At 41.5% G+C, this 18,730-nt stretch overlaps 1 protein-coding gene across 2 annotated transcripts in view; it reads right to left on the bottom strand.

The window, feature by feature from the left end:
* cfap298 (cilia and flagella associated protein 298) overlaps positions 1–18,730 on the bottom strand; it is a 159,222-nt gene that overhangs the window by 74,401 nt on the left and 66,091 nt on the right. For both annotated transcript variants that reach the window (XM_051925756.1, XM_051925755.1), the window contains exon 5: positions 6,534–6,692. In XM_051925756.1, coding sequence (XP_051781716.1) covers positions 6,534–6,692 — 159 coding nt within the window. The remainder of the gene's footprint in view (positions 1–6,533; positions 6,693–18,730) is intronic.

The following is an 18,730-nucleotide window of genomic DNA, read 5'->3' as shown; positions in this document are numbered from 1 at the left end:
GTGGAAGCTAGGTTAAGAAGTGAGGTTATGATTAGTGAGCAGCAGTATGGTTCCATGCCAAGAAAGAGCACCACAGATTCAATGTTTGCTCTGAGGATGTTGATGGAGAAGTTTAGAGAACGCCAGAAGGAGTTGCATTGCATCTTTGTGGACCTGGAGAAAGCATATGACATGGTGCCTCGAGAGGAGCTGTGGTATTGTATGAGGAAGTCAGGAGTGGCAGAGAAGTACGTAAGAGTTGTATAGGATATGTACGAGGGAAGTGTGACAGTTGTGAGGCCTGCGGTAGGAGTGATGGATGCATTCAAGTTGGAGGTGGGATTACATCAGAGTTTGGCTCTGAGCCCTTTCTTATTTGCAATAGTGATGGACAGGTTGACAGACGAGATTAGACTGGAGTCCCCATGGACTGTGATGTTTGCGGAGGACACTGTGATCTGTAGCGATAGTAGGGACCCTGAAGAGGTGGAGATATGCTCTAGAGAGGAGAGGAATGAAGATCAGTAGGAACAAGACAGAATACATGTGTGTAAATGAGAGGGAGGTCAGTGGAATGGTGAGGATGCAGGGAGTAGAGTTGGCAAAGGTGGATGAGTTTAAATACTTGGGATCAACAGTACAGAGTAATGGGGAAAAGAGAGGTGAAAAAGTGAAGACAGTGTCAAGAGTAATTTGTGACAGACGGGTATCAGCAAGAGTGAAAGGGAAGATCTACAGGACGGTACTGAGACCAGCTATGTTATATGGGTTGGAGATGGTGGCACTGACCAGAAAGCAGGAGACAGAGCTAGAGGTGGCAGAGTTAAAGATGCTAAGATTTGCACTGGGTGTGACAAGGATGGATAGAATTAGAAATGAGTACATTAGAGGGCCAGCTCAAGTTGGACGGTTGGGACACAAAGTCAGAGAGGCGAGATTGCATTGGTTTGGACATGTGCAGAGGAGAAATGCTGAGTATATTGGGAGAAGGATGCTAAGGATAGAGCTGCCAGGAAAGAGAAAAAAGAGGAAGGCCTCAGAGAAGTTTTATGGATGTGGTCAGAGAGGACATGCAGGTGATGGGTGTAACAGAACAAGATGCAGAGGACAGAAAGATATGGAAGAAAATGATCCGCTGTGGCAACCCCTAACGGGAGCAGCCGAAAGAATAAGAAGTTGGTATGTGTAACTCATGTATTTCGCCAATTGCTGAATCAAAAAGCCACCACAGGACATTCACCTTTGACATCACTCATTTTTTTTCAGTAAGCTTTTAAAGACTAAAAGAAGCCTTTGATTTGAGTCTGTAACACCTGGTGTAAATTTTTGCTAACTGTAAAAAATATCACTGAAGGGATATAAGCAGACACACAAACGCTGGTGAATCATGTCTTCTTGGAATCTTGCTGTCAATTGAATTTTTTGTTATTCAGTTTTATTCTTAAATAAAAGCACACTTGTTTCGTTATACCTTCGTGAAAGTGTTTATTTTAAATTCCAGTAACCACTTGAATGAGATCAAATCCATCTCTGCCTCTCTCACACATGCACACACACATCCACACATGAAAACGTCACTATATGAAAACATGTTTGTTTTTTTAATCTTACCCAAGCATGAACTTAGAATGCAGACAGGTTTCTTCTTTTTGGGCGCATATACCGTCAGCGTGGCACTGCCAGATATAAACACTAGCATGGAGAATTGCACATGTACTGAAGCGACTTTAGCTGCAGGTGGAAGTTCCCGTCCCATTTTACTTATGGTGCCAAGCAGAGTTGTGTTACAATGCAGCAGTCTGTTGAAGTTGTCTGTTGTTACAGCTCTGCCTTTGTCCAGAAACGGCTCCATAAGCTTTATAACCACAGTCTCGGAAAGTCTTTCTCCCGTGGGACGACTGGGATCTTTCTCTAAAGAAAGGACTTGCACTGCACATGTACTTTGTCTCCAAATCTGCCGCAATCCACAACGTTATACCAATTTTGTCAGGCTTGGTTGAGATGTATGACAAGAAAGGACAACGGACCTTGGTTGGAAACAGTTGTGTAACTCAAAACACAGTTCTCAAAAAAACGTTGCCAGATGTTCGATATCACAGCAAATCTGTCATTTTTCACACACTCTGCACAGGTGTTTTTACTGTCAAAGAGCAAATGCCGCATGATAATCTGATAGTGGCCATGTGACATTGTATCTTTGATTGCCTGTACAACAACTATTTCTGAGCATGCGTCAACCAAAGCACCAGCTGTGGTCATCACTGCACTTGTGAAAAGAATGGAGATAAACGCCATCAACTCAGAGAGGGAGAGACAAGTTAGTTGTACCACATGGACATCACAAAAATGTATAATAAAAAAGTACTAACTTTTACAAGTAGCCAAAATTTACACCAGGTATTACAGACTCAAATCAAATGTATGTTTTCATTATAGTTATAATAAAAGCAGCTCACTACTCAAAATGCAGAGTGCCCGGACTCAAACCTGCAACCTTTTAGCTGTAATGCAGCAGTTCTTACCTCTGCACCATCCAAGAAGACATATCAACTTTCTGTCAATTGACATTTGAGCTTGGGTTTTTTAACTCATTGACAGCAACATGTAAATTGAATGATTTTTTTTCTCTTTGGTTATTATCAGTTATGTGTTCAGTATGTCTTGTCCCGCACTTCCTGTCATCCAACAATTACCCAGATCGTTAAAGACACGGAACCCACATAAAATGCATGTATTGCAAATAATATATTATTTACCCAATACAACTCCAGGCACCTCACACCCAAATAAACACACCTGAGCTGGAAAAACTTCAGCTTCACCTGTTTGTGATGATTGACACATTGACGCAAAGACGCTGATGGAGAGGTGCAAAGGTATTTAAGGTGACCCAGGATTACGACTTTTTTCGTAGGCTTCAGGGATTCTAGTGTAACATAATTAAGTATCATAACTAGCTCTGCGCTGAATGCTACCTGTTTCATGCCCTGTGCTCATGGTTGTCCAAGAAAGGCAGCATGGGAAGAGTTTGGAATGAAAATGTATGTATGTACTTAGTTTCAGACGCGAAATGCAAGAAATAAGTAGCAAACACAAAAAAAAATGGAAAGTGACTCGGGATACTCCATGCTGTGTTTACATCTGGAGGAGAGATGAACGGCAACCACTACTAATGACGTGGAAAATCCCAGACCATCGCGTGCTGATACATCAAATGCAGATATCATGGCAAGGTGTGAAGAAACCACGCCCCTTGAGGTCACCTCCAACCCTCTCTCCCAACCGCATTTTCAATTCAGGCTGACTCCAGCTTCTTTTAAAAGGGAACAAAGGAACGATGACTCCTTTAAGTTTGTAAAAAAAAAAAAAAAAAATGCAGTCGTTCTGATAAATGGTCACCACACTCTGCATCCTATGCCTCAGGGTCCTCATTTTGTCTTAAATAATGGCTAAACAACAGGGGGAGGTGCGGTCACGGTTGTTACTCCCATGAACTTACTGGCGACAAGTCTGTGAACTAGCACAAACCCACCTCCTTGTAGCCCATTTGGGACCCGAAATGAGACTGGAGCGTATCAAGCTCCGAATTTTTTTTGGCCGGGAATCAATGAGGAGGTCTGCCGGTTTTGTGTGTCCTGACCAGAATGTCAACTGTGGCAGATTCCCAGAAGGGACCGTACTCCTCTCATTCCTCTACCCTGATTGATATCCCGTTCGAACGTGTCGGGGTCGACCTCTCGGCCAGGTACGCCAGACCCGATGGGTCTGGGCTGAGGTGGACACACGTGCACTTGGGAGTTCGAAGCAGCCATCTCAGCTGTTCCAGAGGTAGTGAGTGATAAACTAGTGCAGACCTCACTGGCTGTGCATGACATAGTGACAGAGCCTGGAGTAATAGTCTGAGAACACCCCTCTCACCTTCCGTAGGCAAAAAGAACAGAAGTCGAGCTGGAAATCAAACGAATGCTGGAATTAGGTGTAATAAAGGAGAATCATAGTTTCTGTTTTTTTTTTTTGTTTTTTTTTTTAATCAGTGCTGCTTTGACATCATGGACCATAAGGTGCATACTAATTCAGCGTGAGCAGGAACATTCCATAAAACTGAATAAAAAAAAAATCAAGTGACAGTGTGATACGAAGAAGGCAGATTCACCAGCATTTGTGTGTCTGCTTTTATCCATCCAGATCAGAGAATGTCCAGTTCCTTTGTCTGAAAACACCACTCACATCTACAGTTATTCCCAGTTTCAAATAAAAACTGACAGCGTCAGATCCCTTTGTGGTAGTATGTATCGTGATCGTGACTGAGAGAATAAACTGAAACAAAAAAAAAAAAAACTAGCTTTTACAAGTACTATAAATGTACACCGGATGTTACAGTCGCAAACCAAATGTATGTGTTTATTGTATAATATTAACAATAAGAGCAGCTCACTACTCAAAATGGTAAATATATGAGACAGTCAGGATCGAACCGGGGGACTCTCGATTACAGATCAGCAATTCGTATTGCTGCGCCACGGAAACTGCTGTATCATCCTTAAACCTTTTGTGAAAGTGTTTATTTGATCTTTGGACTTCACACATTATATAGTTTATGCCTACATTTTGTCATTTGTTACTAAAATATGAAAAACGTTTCTGTTTTAACAATGTGTTTACATAGATTATTATAGAAATGGAACACGCATGAATTGCATGTGTTCCAAATAACAATCTATTATTTCCACTCTAAAACTCAAGGCATGAACTGGGAGAACTTTGTGCACGTTCTGCAGCGGTGGGGGGATGGAATAGTAGGCTGCTTGCTGCTTGTCTTGATCAGCACATTTACAAGACAAAAGACACTGACGGAGAGGTGCAAAGGGATTTAAGGTGGGCCGGATTTACACGTTTTTTCGTAGGCTTTGGTAATTCTAGTGTTAAACCCTTTTGTAGCCGGGGAAACTATACGGGTGGCTGCCCCAAACCTTTGTTTTGTGTCCAGCCATTTATTTCACAATATATACGAGGTGAGACACATAAATAACCGGATGGGTAAAAAAAATATTTATTGATGAATTACAGCATTCTAAACATTGTCACCTTCTATATACTCCCCCTCCTGATCTCTACACTGCTCCATACGTATCCTCCATTGATTGGAACAGTGCTGGAAGTCTTCTTGCTTGAGGCTCTTCAACAGGCTTGCCGTTTTTGTCTTCGCTTCATCCATTGAAGAAAAATGTGTTCCCTTCAGGTCACTTCTGATTTTCAGGAACAAGTTAAAAAAAAAAATCACAGGGAAGTAAATTGGGCGAATAGGGAGAATGATTGAGGACAGGAATGTTTTTGTCAGTCAAAAACTACTTTACAGAAAAAGAGAAAATTCACAAGAAATTTGATATTGATATGCGGTCTGATTTTTTCACCCAACATTATTGCGGCAACTTGTCTAGCAATTGTTGTGCAAATACTGACTGGGCTATTCACAGGATAGGAGGGGATATAGTTGTATTATTCACGTCCCACCGACCTCCAGACCGTTTTCCAGGAAAGCTCTAAACCCAGTCCAGTTATTTTTGTGTTTCACCTCATGTACATGAGTGTATATATGTGTGTGTCCAAGAAGGGACATAATGTTTCCAAACAGGGGAACACCTTGTGCCAAACAATACATTTTTGCAATGCTAAGGAATATGACATCTAGCCTTGGCACAACGAAAGATGACAGATTGGGGCACAAAAGAAAATTCCATGCTTGTGCATCTTAAATTGTCTTGGCTATGTACTGTAAAATCCAGTTTTTTGGAGAGAAATCTCTAAAGCACCAAATTTCCTTTTTGTTTCATTTAGTTGATATTGGTGTAAACAAAGGTTTTTAATCATATAAATACGTTAAAAAATTTAAGTATTGTACTCACTACTCTCCATCCATTTGAAGTTCCTTTATTACATAAGCAGAGTAATAGCCATTTTTTGGTATTAAATTTAGGCACAATAATGCCAAAACACCTTTAGTGCATGAGGGGATAAGAATCTCAGCGGCACATAAAGCTTGCATTGCTGACAAATTATTTCAAGCTGGTGTGTCCATCACGATCACCAATGCTATCTGCCAGCTGTGAAGGACAGAGTGTCAGAGGTGATGTCAAGATCTCACTAGTCTCAGAGTCTTCTGATAGCAGCAAGTAAAGCTTTTTTTATTGAAATGTGGGCACAAAAGGTTACAGAATTCTGGGGAATGACTAGCGAGAATAAACACTTTGCATGTTACCAATTTTATTTTGTGTATTGCATTTTATGGGTCATTTCAAGGTTATTATTTTATGAAAAGTGCATATTGTTAGAAATAATATTTTGTTATAAAGAATTTTATGCAGAAAAGTGTATTCTGCGCAATCTTTAATGAAAGATTACAGTTTTAGGTGGTCACGGGAACTTAACCCCCTAATTCCCATTGGTTCAAGGTATTAACATTCACATCTTTGACTTTTGTGCCATTTTCTAGCAAGTTGAGGACAGAATGTATTTATTTAATTGCAATGAAAAGAAAACCCCCTTCCAAAATGTACCTGAGTTCCAGTTAAATCTTCTTTATCTTCAAATTCAAGTCTTATTGGGTCATGGGGTGGCAAGCCCATTGGATAAACAATTGACACAGCTCCTCGTAACTGGTCTAGAGCATTCCTCACCATCTCTGTAGTTACACAAATATTAGCTTGAATTTGTTTCTGTTACAAAAAGAAAAAAAAATATTACTTTCATTTATTGACACTGACTATAGTAAAGCTTCCAAGTCTTTTAATCAAATAAAATATGAATGTACAGTGATCTCTCGCTATATCGCGCTTCGCCTTTCGCGGCTTCACTCTATCGCGGATTTTATATGTAAGCATATTTAAATATATATCGCGGATTTTTTGCTGGTTTGCGGATTTCTGCGGACAATGAATCTTTTAATTTCTGGTACATGCTTCCTCAGTTGGTTTGCCCAGGTGATTTCATACAAGGGACGCTATTGGCAGATGGCTGAGAAGCTACCCAACTTACTTTTCTTTCTCTCTCTTGCGCTGACTATCTGTGATCCTGACATAGGGGGTGTGAGCAGGGGGGCTGTTCGCACACCTAGACGATACGGACGCTCGTCTAAAAATGCTGAAAGATTATCTTCACGTTGCTACCTTCTGTGTGCAGCTGCTTCCTGAAGCGACATGCTGCACGGTGCTTCGCATACTTAAAAGCTCAAAGGGCACATATTGATTTTTGACTTTGTTTTTCTCTGTCTCTCTCTCTCCCTGCTCCTGATGGAGGGGGTGTGAGCTGCCGCCTTCAACAGCTTTGTACCGGCGGTGCTTCGCATACTTAAAAGCCAAACAGCCCTATTGATTTGTTTGCTTTCTCTGTCTTTATGACATGCTCTGCTCCTGACGCGCACTCCTTTGAAAAGGAAGATATGTTTGCATTCTTTTAATTGTGAGACAGAACTGTCATCTCTGTCTTGTCATGGAGCACAGTTTAAACTTTTGAAAAAGAGACAAATGTTTGTTTGCAGTGTTTGAATAACGTTCCTGTCTCTCTACAACCTCCTATGTTTCTGCGCAAATCTGTGACTCAAGCATGACAATATAAAAATAACCATATAAACATATGGTTTCTACTTCGCGGGTGGCTCTGGAACGCAACCCCCGCAATGGAGGAGGGATTACTGTATACTTACAAATGGACAACAATGTAATACAGTCTTATTAATAAACTCCTTAAAAACCAAATAACTTCTTTTAATAGTTTTAACACAATTTAAAACTATTCTGAATAGTGCCTTCATCCCTCTACGGAGTGAGGAAGAATACGAACCATGTGTAGGATGGCCATTCTGTTTCTGGCTTTCCAGGGATGTGGATTTCAATTGTTTGTTTGTGACACCATGCTTCCACAGGAATGTAAGCAACACATTTTAAAAAAATCCATCCATCCATTCTCTTCCGCTTATCCGAGGTCGGGTCGCGGGGGCAGCAGCTTGAGCAGAGATGCCCAGACTTCCCTCTCCCCGGCCACTTCGTCTAGCTCTTCCGGGAGAATCCCGAGGCGTTCCCAGGCCAGCCGGGAGACATAGTCCCTCCAGCGTGTCCTGGGTCTTCCCCGGGGCCTCCTCCCGGTTGGACGTGCCCGGAACACCTCCCTAGGGAGGCGTCCAGGAGGCATCCTGATCAGATGCCCGAGCCACCTCATCTAATTCCTCTCGATGCGGAGGAGCAGCGGCTCTACTCTGAGCCCCTCCCGGATGACTGAGCTTCTCACCCTATCTTTAAGGGAGAGCCCAGACACCCTGCGGAGGAAACTCATTTCAGCCGCTTGTATTCGCGATCTCGTTCTTTCGGTCACTACCCATAGCTCATGACCATAGGTGAGGGTAGGAACATAGATCGACCGGTAAATTGAGAGCTTTGCCTTATGGCTCAGCTCCTTTTTCACCACGACAGACCGATGCAGAGCCCGCATCACTGCGGACGCCGCACCGATCCGCCTGTCGATCTCACGCTCCATTCTTCCCTCACTCGTGAACAAGACCCCAAGATACTTGAACTCCTCCACTTGAGGCAGGATCTCGCTCCCAACCCTGAGAGGGCACTCCACCCTTCTCCGGCTGAGGACCATGGTCTCGGATTTGGAGGTGCGGATTCCCATCCCAGCCGCTTCACACTCAGCTGCGAACCGATCCAGAGAGAGCTGAAGATCACGGCCTGATGAAGCAAACAGGACAACATCATCTGCAAAAAGCAGTGACCCAATCCTGAGTCCACCAAACCGGACCCCCTCAACACCCTGGCAGCGCCTAGAAATTCTGTCCATAAAAGTTATGAACAGAATCGGTGACAAAGGGCAGCCCTGGCGGAGTCCAACTCTCACTGGAAACGGGTTTGACTTACTGCCGGCAATGCGGACCAAGCTCTGACACCGGTTGTACAGGGACCGAACCGCCCTTATCAGGGGGTCCGGTACTCCATACTCCCGGAGCACACCCCACAGGATCCCCCGAGGAACACGGTCGAACGCCTTTTCCAAGTCCACAAAACACATGTAGACTGGTTGGGCGAACTCCCATGCACCCTCCAGGACTCTGCTAAGGGTGTAGAGCTGGTCCACTGTTCCGCGACCAGGACGAAAACCACACTGTTCCTCCTGAATCCGAGGTTCAACTATCCGACGGACCCTCCTCTCCAGAACCCCCGAATAGACTTTTCCAGGGAGGCTGAGGAGTGTGATCCCTCTGTAGTTGGAACACACCCTCCGGTCCCCCTTCTTAGAGAGGGGGACCACCACCCCGGTCTGCCAATCCAGAGGCACTGTCCCTGATGTCCATGCGATGTTGTAGAGACGTGTCAACCAAGACAGCCCTACAACATCCAGAGCCTTGAGGAACTCCGGGCGTATCTCATCCACCCCCGGGGCCCTGCCACCAAGGAGTTTTTTGACCACCTCGGTGACCTCAGTCCCAGAGATGGGGAAGCCCACCTCCGAGTCCCCAGGCTCTGCTTCCTCATTGGAAGGCATGTTATTGGGATTGAGGAGGTCTTCGAAGTACTCCCCCCACTGACTCACAACGTCCCAAGTCGAGGTCAGCAGCGCACCATCACCACCATATACAGTGTTGACACTGCATTTAAAAAAAATAAAAAAGATAAATAAAGTAGAGAAGAAGTTAAATAATATGACATTCTAAAACAAGTTTCATTAAAACAAAATTACAAGATTACAAAAGGTCTGTTCAATCCCATATATTACTGAAGCAAATAAAATATGTAATCATAAACCATGCTAAAATTCACCCTCACCACATTATTAATAAAATGAGAAAAAAAAGAGAGATAAGGGAAGTTTGCTGTATTATACACAGTCTCTATTTTAAAAATAGGAGCTTAATAAAGACACAAGAAGTAGTTTGTCAAAAGTAAATTTAAAATAGCATTGGAAAAAAATTTTTGCCAAATTTTAAAGAAGTTCTATACAGCTCCATGTAAAGAATTTTTTGTAGTTTTAGATAATGCTTCTCTCTACAGAAACTGACTCATTACTGATTTATCAACACAAACACTACCTCACCTTTAGTTAAAAAAAAAAAAATTTGAAATTTGGCAGAATGTTGCATCTTAAGTTAGTTGGGATCTGCTAAGAAATTTCATTTCAATATATTTATACTGAGGGGTTACCTAGGGTGAACACCCCCCAGAACACAACAGTGATAAGATTTATATCCCCGGAATCACAAAGATGCCTTGACAGACTTTGTGATGTTATACAGAAAAGTAGTCAAACTTTGTTCATTTGTCGATACTATTTTTAAAATTTGTTTCTTGGTATTTATTGGTAATAAAACTTTATTGAGTGGGGTATTCTTAGGCAGTGTGTCTTCTCTCTGCTTCAGTAGTGATTGTGTGGATAAGTGGGGTGGCAATTCATACAAACGTGCAAGCAGAACAGTGCCACAGTACAAGTTACGGCTGTAATCACACAGAGAAATGGGGATAGCAGCAAATGAAAAAGGGCAGCTGTACTGTACAGGTGTGAAGTGGAGAAAACAAAGTTATGCAAAACACAAAGAAGGCATGGGTAGCAAATGGCCTCCTTGGGTACACCCAGTACTCCCTGTTCTGCGAGCATCTTCTTACTTGTTGCAGTGCAGTATTAAACACATAAAAATTCAAGCCAGATTGGATTGTCGAGCGCTTTTATATATACATGAACTTCTATGAATGAAAGGTGGGGAGTTAGTTCAACAGCCTGGTGGTAAATCACACGCAATACTGCGTCAAACTGGGGCATACCCTTTGAGGTTAGATATCTTCACACCTGAGCAATCACAAACACATGTGATGGACAAACTATTCTAAACTGTATAGTACCCTTAAATGGGGGTCGGGGCATGTATAAAATGTGTTGTCATTTCTACATGATGTGACTGAAATGTCTGCAATGTGTATTTTAATCACATCTGAATTGTATGATTTGTGATTCTAAACTGTGAAGCAGAGAGGCAATTCCAAGAAAAATGTGTCCTTGTCCCAAACATTATGGAGGAAACTTTGTATGTATATGGAGCTGTTCAAATGAAAGGATTCATTTGGAGCTGTTCATTTGAACCTCAAATTAACTGGAATTACATTTTTAAACCAACCCTTAAATATGTTAATTGCAGATATTTTTAACAAGTTAATTGCACATGTTAAAAGTGATCAATCAGCACACTGTACTAGTTTTTCATGTTGTTGATGTCTCAGGTTCTGCAGTTAGATGAGAATTCAGACTAGCCTAGAAGAAACAGAAGTATGTGTGAGAGATATCACCATTACTGTAATGTTTATCTTTTCAGGTGCTCCCAAATCATGGCTGTGCTCCTTTCCCAAGTGAACTACTTTCTAGCTCCTTTCCCAAGTGAACTACTTTCTACAGATATTTTTCTTTTTCTGTGGTAGAGAGTTAAATATTTTTTGCTTTAGTATCACTCTACACTTAAGTCCAAATATTAAATATAAAATAGGATTACCATAATTAATAGCATATTAGTGCTTTTTCATGTCCATAACAGTCTGCCTGATGCATGTGGAATTCATGTTGTAGTATTACCCACTAAACTATGTCTATTAAACTATGCCCAGAAGTGGACTAAGTTAGTGTACTGCACTTTTGTCTTGGATTGTTGCTAGTCCGCACCTCTAAAGCACACTTCAACGGCACTTAATCCAAAAGTCAGTCTGGTTCCAAATATGTAGTAAGACCAGATCAGAATGGGATCATCCCAAGCTGACAGCACATAGCAACTAACCCAGACTATTTTTTCTCATTCTGCATTAAAGCAGGAGATAAATGATTTTTTCTGATTTTTTCTCTGCCATCACTATAAACTACATGGGGTAACATTAAAATATTTTTAAATTAAAGGAATCAAAGAAAATGTTAAAAATTATCTCAGGTAAAGGAAGGTTTACACAAATAAGAAAAATGTATAAACATTGCATAGATTCAGTTCATAAGTGACGCTTACTATATTACTACGGAAGGCATATCTGCAGCAAGAATACTCTAAGGCAAAACTGAAGAAACAGATGCTTGCTTTGTTTGAGTAATGGTACTGCATTCACACTCAAGTATTACAAAGTATGCTAAAGTACTAAAACTCGCCATGTGCCAACAGTTTTGGGGAATGATACTTTTAACAGTAACTTGGTTACATTACTCATTGCATACAAAACAAAATTAAGCAAATTATTTTAAAATGTAATGCATTACAAACAGTGCATTAACTTTTGAATTACTTTTTCTACTTTTTTTTATGAAAAACTGCACATTTTATTGTCCAACATGTTATTAAATCCTATGTCCATATAGAAATGTTAACGAAATTGACCAGAAACAGAGCCAGTGTGATAAATAAAGCAAACAACATTCACCCCTCTTTTCTATCTCCAAATGCAAGCCCCCGCTGCAACACCAGATAATAATAACAATAACAATAATACTAATACATTTTCTTTAATAGGTGCCTTTAGTAGCACTCAAGGTCACCTTACAATGAATTAAACAACAGTAATAAAGATAAAAACAAATAGGACAATAAAATCAAATGGCAATAAAGGTACAGAAGTAGTAAGAAACATCAAAGGTAACTGCCTATAACAGTGATAAACTCATAATTGGTATGCCAGTTTGAAAAGATATGTTTTGAGTCTAGCTTGACATATAGGAGTTATGGAGCACTATGACAGAATGTTGTAACTCACACAGAACAGAGTTTAATGTGTGGTAAAGAAAATAAAGCTGCAGAGTGAGCGAGAGGGAGTGCAAGTCTGTAGGAGATCAGTAGGGTAGGGAGGAGCAAGACTGTGCAGAGATTTAAATGTTAAAAGCAACATTTTGTATTCTGTTCGGTAGTGAACAGGAAGCCAATGAAGGTGGGAGAGAATAGGTGTAATATGCTCAGTGGATACAGAACAGGTAATTATCATAGCAGCAGAATTTTGTACAAGTTGTAAGCGATGGATACATTTTTTAGGGATGCCAAATAGAATAGCATTATAGTAATCCATACATGAAGTGACTAAGGCATTAACCAATACTTCAGTAGTGTGTTGTGTAAGAAAAGGATGAAGTCTAGAAATAATTTGGAGATGGAAGAAGGCAGTCCAAGAAACATTCTTTATACAAGGGGGGCTCTGCCCCCTGCTCGCTTCGCTCGCCTACCCCCGGCGTTGGGTATCCTGAAATACATTAGTCGAGCTCGCTCATTTTGGAGCCGTGCCCGCTTTGCGTGCGGCATTTCAGACGCGCGTTGTAGGTGCCTGCGTTCATTGATTCTATCCAGGCGGGCTCGTGTTTGTATATGCATCAGTCGAGGTCGTTCGTTTTGAACCCGTGCCTGCTTTGCTTCCGCAGTTTCAGACACACGTTGTAGGCGCATGCGTCCATTGGTCTTATCCAGGTTTTTTTTTTTGTTTGGAATTGTTTCAATTTCATTATTTGCACTTTTACTTTAAAGCTTCATTAAAAACAATTTTTTTTGGAGACACATTGTGACAATGCCCGTAAGTGAACATTGTTTCTGTTTCTCTAATAAATAATCTGACCTTTTCTAATGTTTGTCCCAGTGATTTATCGATTGTCATAGCAAATGCTATTCTCACGGTAAACTGTAAACATTTTAATATGGTGACTGACATGATAAAATGTCACAAAAGTTTCACTTGAACAATCGCCGACTTCCTAACCCCAAACACAACTTTCTAGCACCCTCTCCAACGCCCCCCTTACCGCATCAATCAACACCCCGCTATCAGTCTTCCGTGCTGAACTCCGCCCTCCCTCAATCGGACCTAACAGTCACTTAAAACCAAAAAGCCCTCAACCTGGCTGGGATGCTCTGCATGTGTATCGCGCCATCGTTTGTTGGAGCCTCTCGAATTCAACTGCTTTCATAATATCTTATCTGCCTTTTATTCTCTGCAACGCCTTTGGGTCTCTATTCTCCGTATTGTCCTTATACGCTTTATATGTGCTGAGAGCACATGATCTGTGTGTACTACATGACTGAGTGTTTTTTGATGGGTGAGCTCTTATATGATGAGCTCGTTCGTTTTGGAGCCGTGCCCGCTTTGCTTGCGGCATTTCTGACGCGCGTTGTAGGCGCCTGCGTTCATTGATTTTATCCAGGCGGGCTTGTGTCTGTATATCCGTCAGTCAAGCTCGTTCGTTTTGAACCCGTGCCTTCTTTGCTTCCGCAGTTTCAGACGCAAGTTGTAGGCGCCTGCGTTCATTGATGTTATTCAGGTGGGCTCGTGTTTGTATCGTTGAGCTGTATTGTGTTTGAATTTGGTGTAGAACATTCAGCGGTTTGTACAATTCCAAGCAGCACATTATTCCTAACTTCACTCCGCAGTAGTGCCACTCACAATATGGTGGTGACGCCTGCACCTTCCGTAGTAGTGCCACATGCGCTCTCTGCACTATCATTGTGGACCGTTGGGGCCGCCGTTACCTCTTCTGTTTGAATCTGAGCTGCAGCGCAGAATCCTCTTTTTTTGTGCGGCTGTGGCATTAGTCGTTAGCTATGGGCGCGTTGTTGCTTCATTTCTCATTCACGTCAGTTGAGCTCTTTCGTTTTTGGGCCGTGACTCCTTCGTTCGCGGTGGATACGACTTCGCGTGCCGTTTATGAGACGCGCGCTGTACGTGCCTGTGCAGTACGTCTCATGGTCCCATCGCCGTGTACCTGCGCAGTACGTCTCATGGTCCCATTGCCGTGTACCTGCATCCATGCCATCCGGTTTACCATTCTCGGTTAGTAATATGGATGGGAAGAAAAAGAGTGGGTACTGTCTAGAATGACGCCCAGGCTCTTAACCTGGGAAGTGATGTTTGTGATTATGTTGTTAAATAACATGGAAGAATGGTTATCCTTAGCGACTGTAGATTTAGAACCATTGAGGAGCACCTCAGTTTTATTCCAATTTAATCATCCATGACTTTATGTCTTGGACACATGCCATAATAGCACAAAAGAAGTGGATTTAGTGGATAGATAAAGCTGTGTGTCATCAGCACAACAATGAAATTTAATGCCATGGTGTCGAAAGTTATTGCCTATTGGGAAGAGCTAGATGAGAAAAAGATGCAGTCCCAAAACAGAGCCCTACGGAACTCCCTGAGTAACGACTGCATTCTCTGACTTAAAAGCCTTTGCTTGAACAAACTGCCTCCTGTCAGTGAAGTAGGAAGAAAACCATTGATGAACAAAGCCACAGACTCCAGAACTAGCTAGATGTTTCAAAAGTATCTGATGTGATGCAGTGTCAAATGCAGAGCTGAGATCAAGAAGTACAAAATTGATAATAGTCCCATGTCAGCTCCCTGGAGAAGATCACTTGTGATTTTGGCCAGGGCAGTTTCTGTGCTGTGTTTAGGATGAAAGCCAGATTGAAACTGTTCAAAAAGATAATTTTTTAAAAGATGGGATTGAAGATGGGAGGCAAGTATCTTCTCGAGAATTTTTCATATAAATGGAACATATGAAATAGTTTGATAATTATTAAGGATATTAGGGTCTAAGCCAGGTTTTTCAGAATTAAAGTAACTGAGGCCATTTTTAATGAGAGGGGGACCATGCCAGTAGTAAGGGACAGCTTGGGAGAGATACAGTGCATCCGGAAAGTATTCACAGCGCATCACTTTGTCCACATTTTGTTATGTTACAGCCTTATTCCAAAATGGATTAAATTCATTTATTCCTCAGAATTCTACACACAACCCTCCATAATGACAATGTGAAAAAAGTTTACTTGAGGTTTTTGCAAATTTATTAAAAATAAAAACACTGAGAAATCACATGTACACAAGTATTCACAGCCTTTGCTCAATACTTTGTCGATGCACCTTTAGCAGCAATTACAGCCTCAAGTCTTTTTGAATATGATGCCACAAGCTTGGCACACCTATCATTGGCTAATTTCGCCCATTTCTCTTTGCAGCACCTCTCAAGCTCCATCAGGTTGGATGGGAAGCTTCGGTGCACAGCCATTTTAAGATCTCTCCAGAGATGTTCAATCGGATTCAAGTCTGGGCTCTGACTGGGCCACTCAAGGACATTCACAGAGTTGTCCTGAAGCCACTCCTTTGATATCTTGGCTGTGTGCTTAGGGTCGTTGTCCTGCTGAAAGGTGAACCGTCACCTCAGTCTGAGGTCAAGAGCACTCTGGAGCAGGTTTTCATCCAGAATGTCTCTGTACATTGCTGCAGTCATCTTTCCCTTTATCCTGACTAGTCTCCCAGTCCCTGCCGCTGAAAAACATCCCCACAGCATGATGCTGCCACCCCCATGCTTCACTGTAGGGATGGTATTGGCCTGGTGATGAGCGGTGCCTGGTTTCCTCCAAACGTCACGCCTGGCATTCACACCAAAGCGTTCAATCTTTGTCTCATCAGACCAGAGAATTTTCTTTCTCATGGTCTGAGAGTCCTTCAGGTGCCATTTGGCAAACTCCAGGCAGGCTGCCATGTGCCTTTTACTAAGGAGTGGCTTCCGTCTGGCCACTCTACCATACAGGCCTGATTGGTGGACTGCTGCAGAGATGGTTGTCCTTCTGGAAGGTTCTCTCTCCACAGAGGACCTCTGCAGCTCCAACAGAGTGACCATCGAGTTCTTGGTCACCTCCCTGACTAAGGCCCTTCTCCCCCGATCGCTCAGTTTAGATGGCCGGCCAGCTCTAGGAAGAGTCCTGGTGGTTTCGAACTTCTTCCACTTACAGATGACGGAGGCCACTGTGCTCATTGAGACCTTCAAAGCAACAGAAATTTTTCTGTAACCTTCCCCAGATTTGTGCCTCGAGAAAATCCTGTCTCAGAGGTCTACAGACAATTCCTTTGACTTCATGCTTGGTTTGTGCTCTGACATGAACTGTCAACTGTGGGACCTTATATAGACAGGTGTGTGCCTTTCCAAATCATGTCCAATTAACTGAATTTACCACAGATGGACTCCAATTAAGCTACAGAAACATCTCAAGGATGATCAGGGGAAACAGGATGCACCTGAGCTCAATTTTGAGCTTCATGGCAAAGGCTGTGAATACTTATGTACATGTGCTTTCTCAATTTTTTTATTTTTAATAAATTTGCAAAAATCTCAAGTAAACTTTTTTCACGTTGTCATTATGGGGTGTTGTGTGTAGAATTCTGAGGAAAAAAATGAATTTAATCCATTTTGGAATAAGAATTCTGAGGAAAAAAATGAATTTAATCCATTTTGGAATAAGTCTGTAACATAACAAAATGTGGAAAAAGTGATGCGCTGTGAATACTTTCTGGATGCACTGTATGTGATAAACAGGACTTAACAAAGCTTGTAGGTATTGGATCCAATCGGCAAGTGGAAGAATTACATTTTGTTATAAGCTCCAAGATATCATTTTCAGCTGGTAAACTGAACTCTGAGAATAAGGTGATTGTTAAGTGAATATGGATGAAAGTGGAAAGTATGTAATTTTCTACAGAAATAGAACAAGCAAGTTGCTGGTGGACTTTTTCCATTTTTTTTTTATTAAAAAAATCCAAAAAAGTACAGCAGTGCTTCCCACTAAGGTTATGATGAATGACTAAATTAGCCTGATCATTGTGGAAAAAAAGAGCTGTAGTATTTTTCCCTCCTGTATTAATAATGTTAGAGTAGTATACAGTTTTGGCAGCAAATAGAGCATTTTTATATTTTAATGTATGATCTGAATACATTTATGTATAACAAGACCCGCCTTCTTAGCTAGATGCTTCAACCGTTGGCTTATGGCCTTGAGTTGATGGAGTTCAGGTGTGAACCAGGAAGCAGTGTGATCAAATGAAACAGTCCGTGTTTTTAAGGGAGCCAGTGTATCGAAGGCAGAAGACAGAGCAGCATTGTAATGGCCTACTAGTTCTGATGGTGTGGTAAAAAAAGGAGAAGCAGACTGTAATTGCAATAGTCTAATAAGGTTCTCTGGGTTTACATGCTTGATAGTACTAAATGAAATCACACACTGAAACTTTAATTGACAGAGAGGTAAGGCAACATCAAATGTAATCATTTTGTGATCTGAGATGGGTAATTCAGTAAAAATAAGATTGTGGGGTATGAGGCTACAGCAGTAAACCAAGTCTAAAATATGACCTTTGTTATGAGTTGAGAAGTTCACATATTAAGTTAAATTAAAACAGTCAAACATTTCATTAAAATAATTTGTGAGTGTATCAATTGAGTTGTTAAGAGTGTATATTAAAATCACCCATAAAGGATGACATTAGGCAACACTGCACACAAAGTAGTTAAAATGGTAAAAAGTAAAAACACTTGATTGTTTACGGAGTCTATATAAGACAGCAATTATAGTAAATTATAGCAAGTGAAGGCCCACAGAGTTTGCCAGCTAACAGTTCATAGAAAGGATGTTCTGGGACAAGTATTGGTGTTAATTTTAGGTCTTTGTGGTGAATTATTGTGAGACCGCCTTCTTTCCCTGAACAGGATTTAAAGATGCAGACAAACTCTGGAGGGAGCGCTTGATTAAATGAAAATAATCACCTGGCTGCTGCCAAGTCTCCGTAAGGCAAAAACAGTCCATCTTAGTATCTATCATAAAATCACCAATCAGCAGAGCTTTGTTACAGTTATATATCGAGTTTTAAATAGTCCAAACTTCAAAGTGTCTGTGGATGCATATTCTTGTGATTTTGCCAAAGGAATCAGCACATTATGA

Source organism: Erpetoichthys calabaricus, chromosome 4 (assembly GCF_900747795.2).
Source record: "Erpetoichthys calabaricus chromosome 4, fErpCal1.3, whole genome shotgun sequence".
Lineage (NCBI taxonomy): Eukaryota > Metazoa > Chordata > Cladistia > Polypteriformes > Polypteridae > Erpetoichthys > Erpetoichthys calabaricus.
Note: the sequence above shows the minus strand (reverse complement) of the source record. Positions and strands in the feature narration are given on the sequence as shown.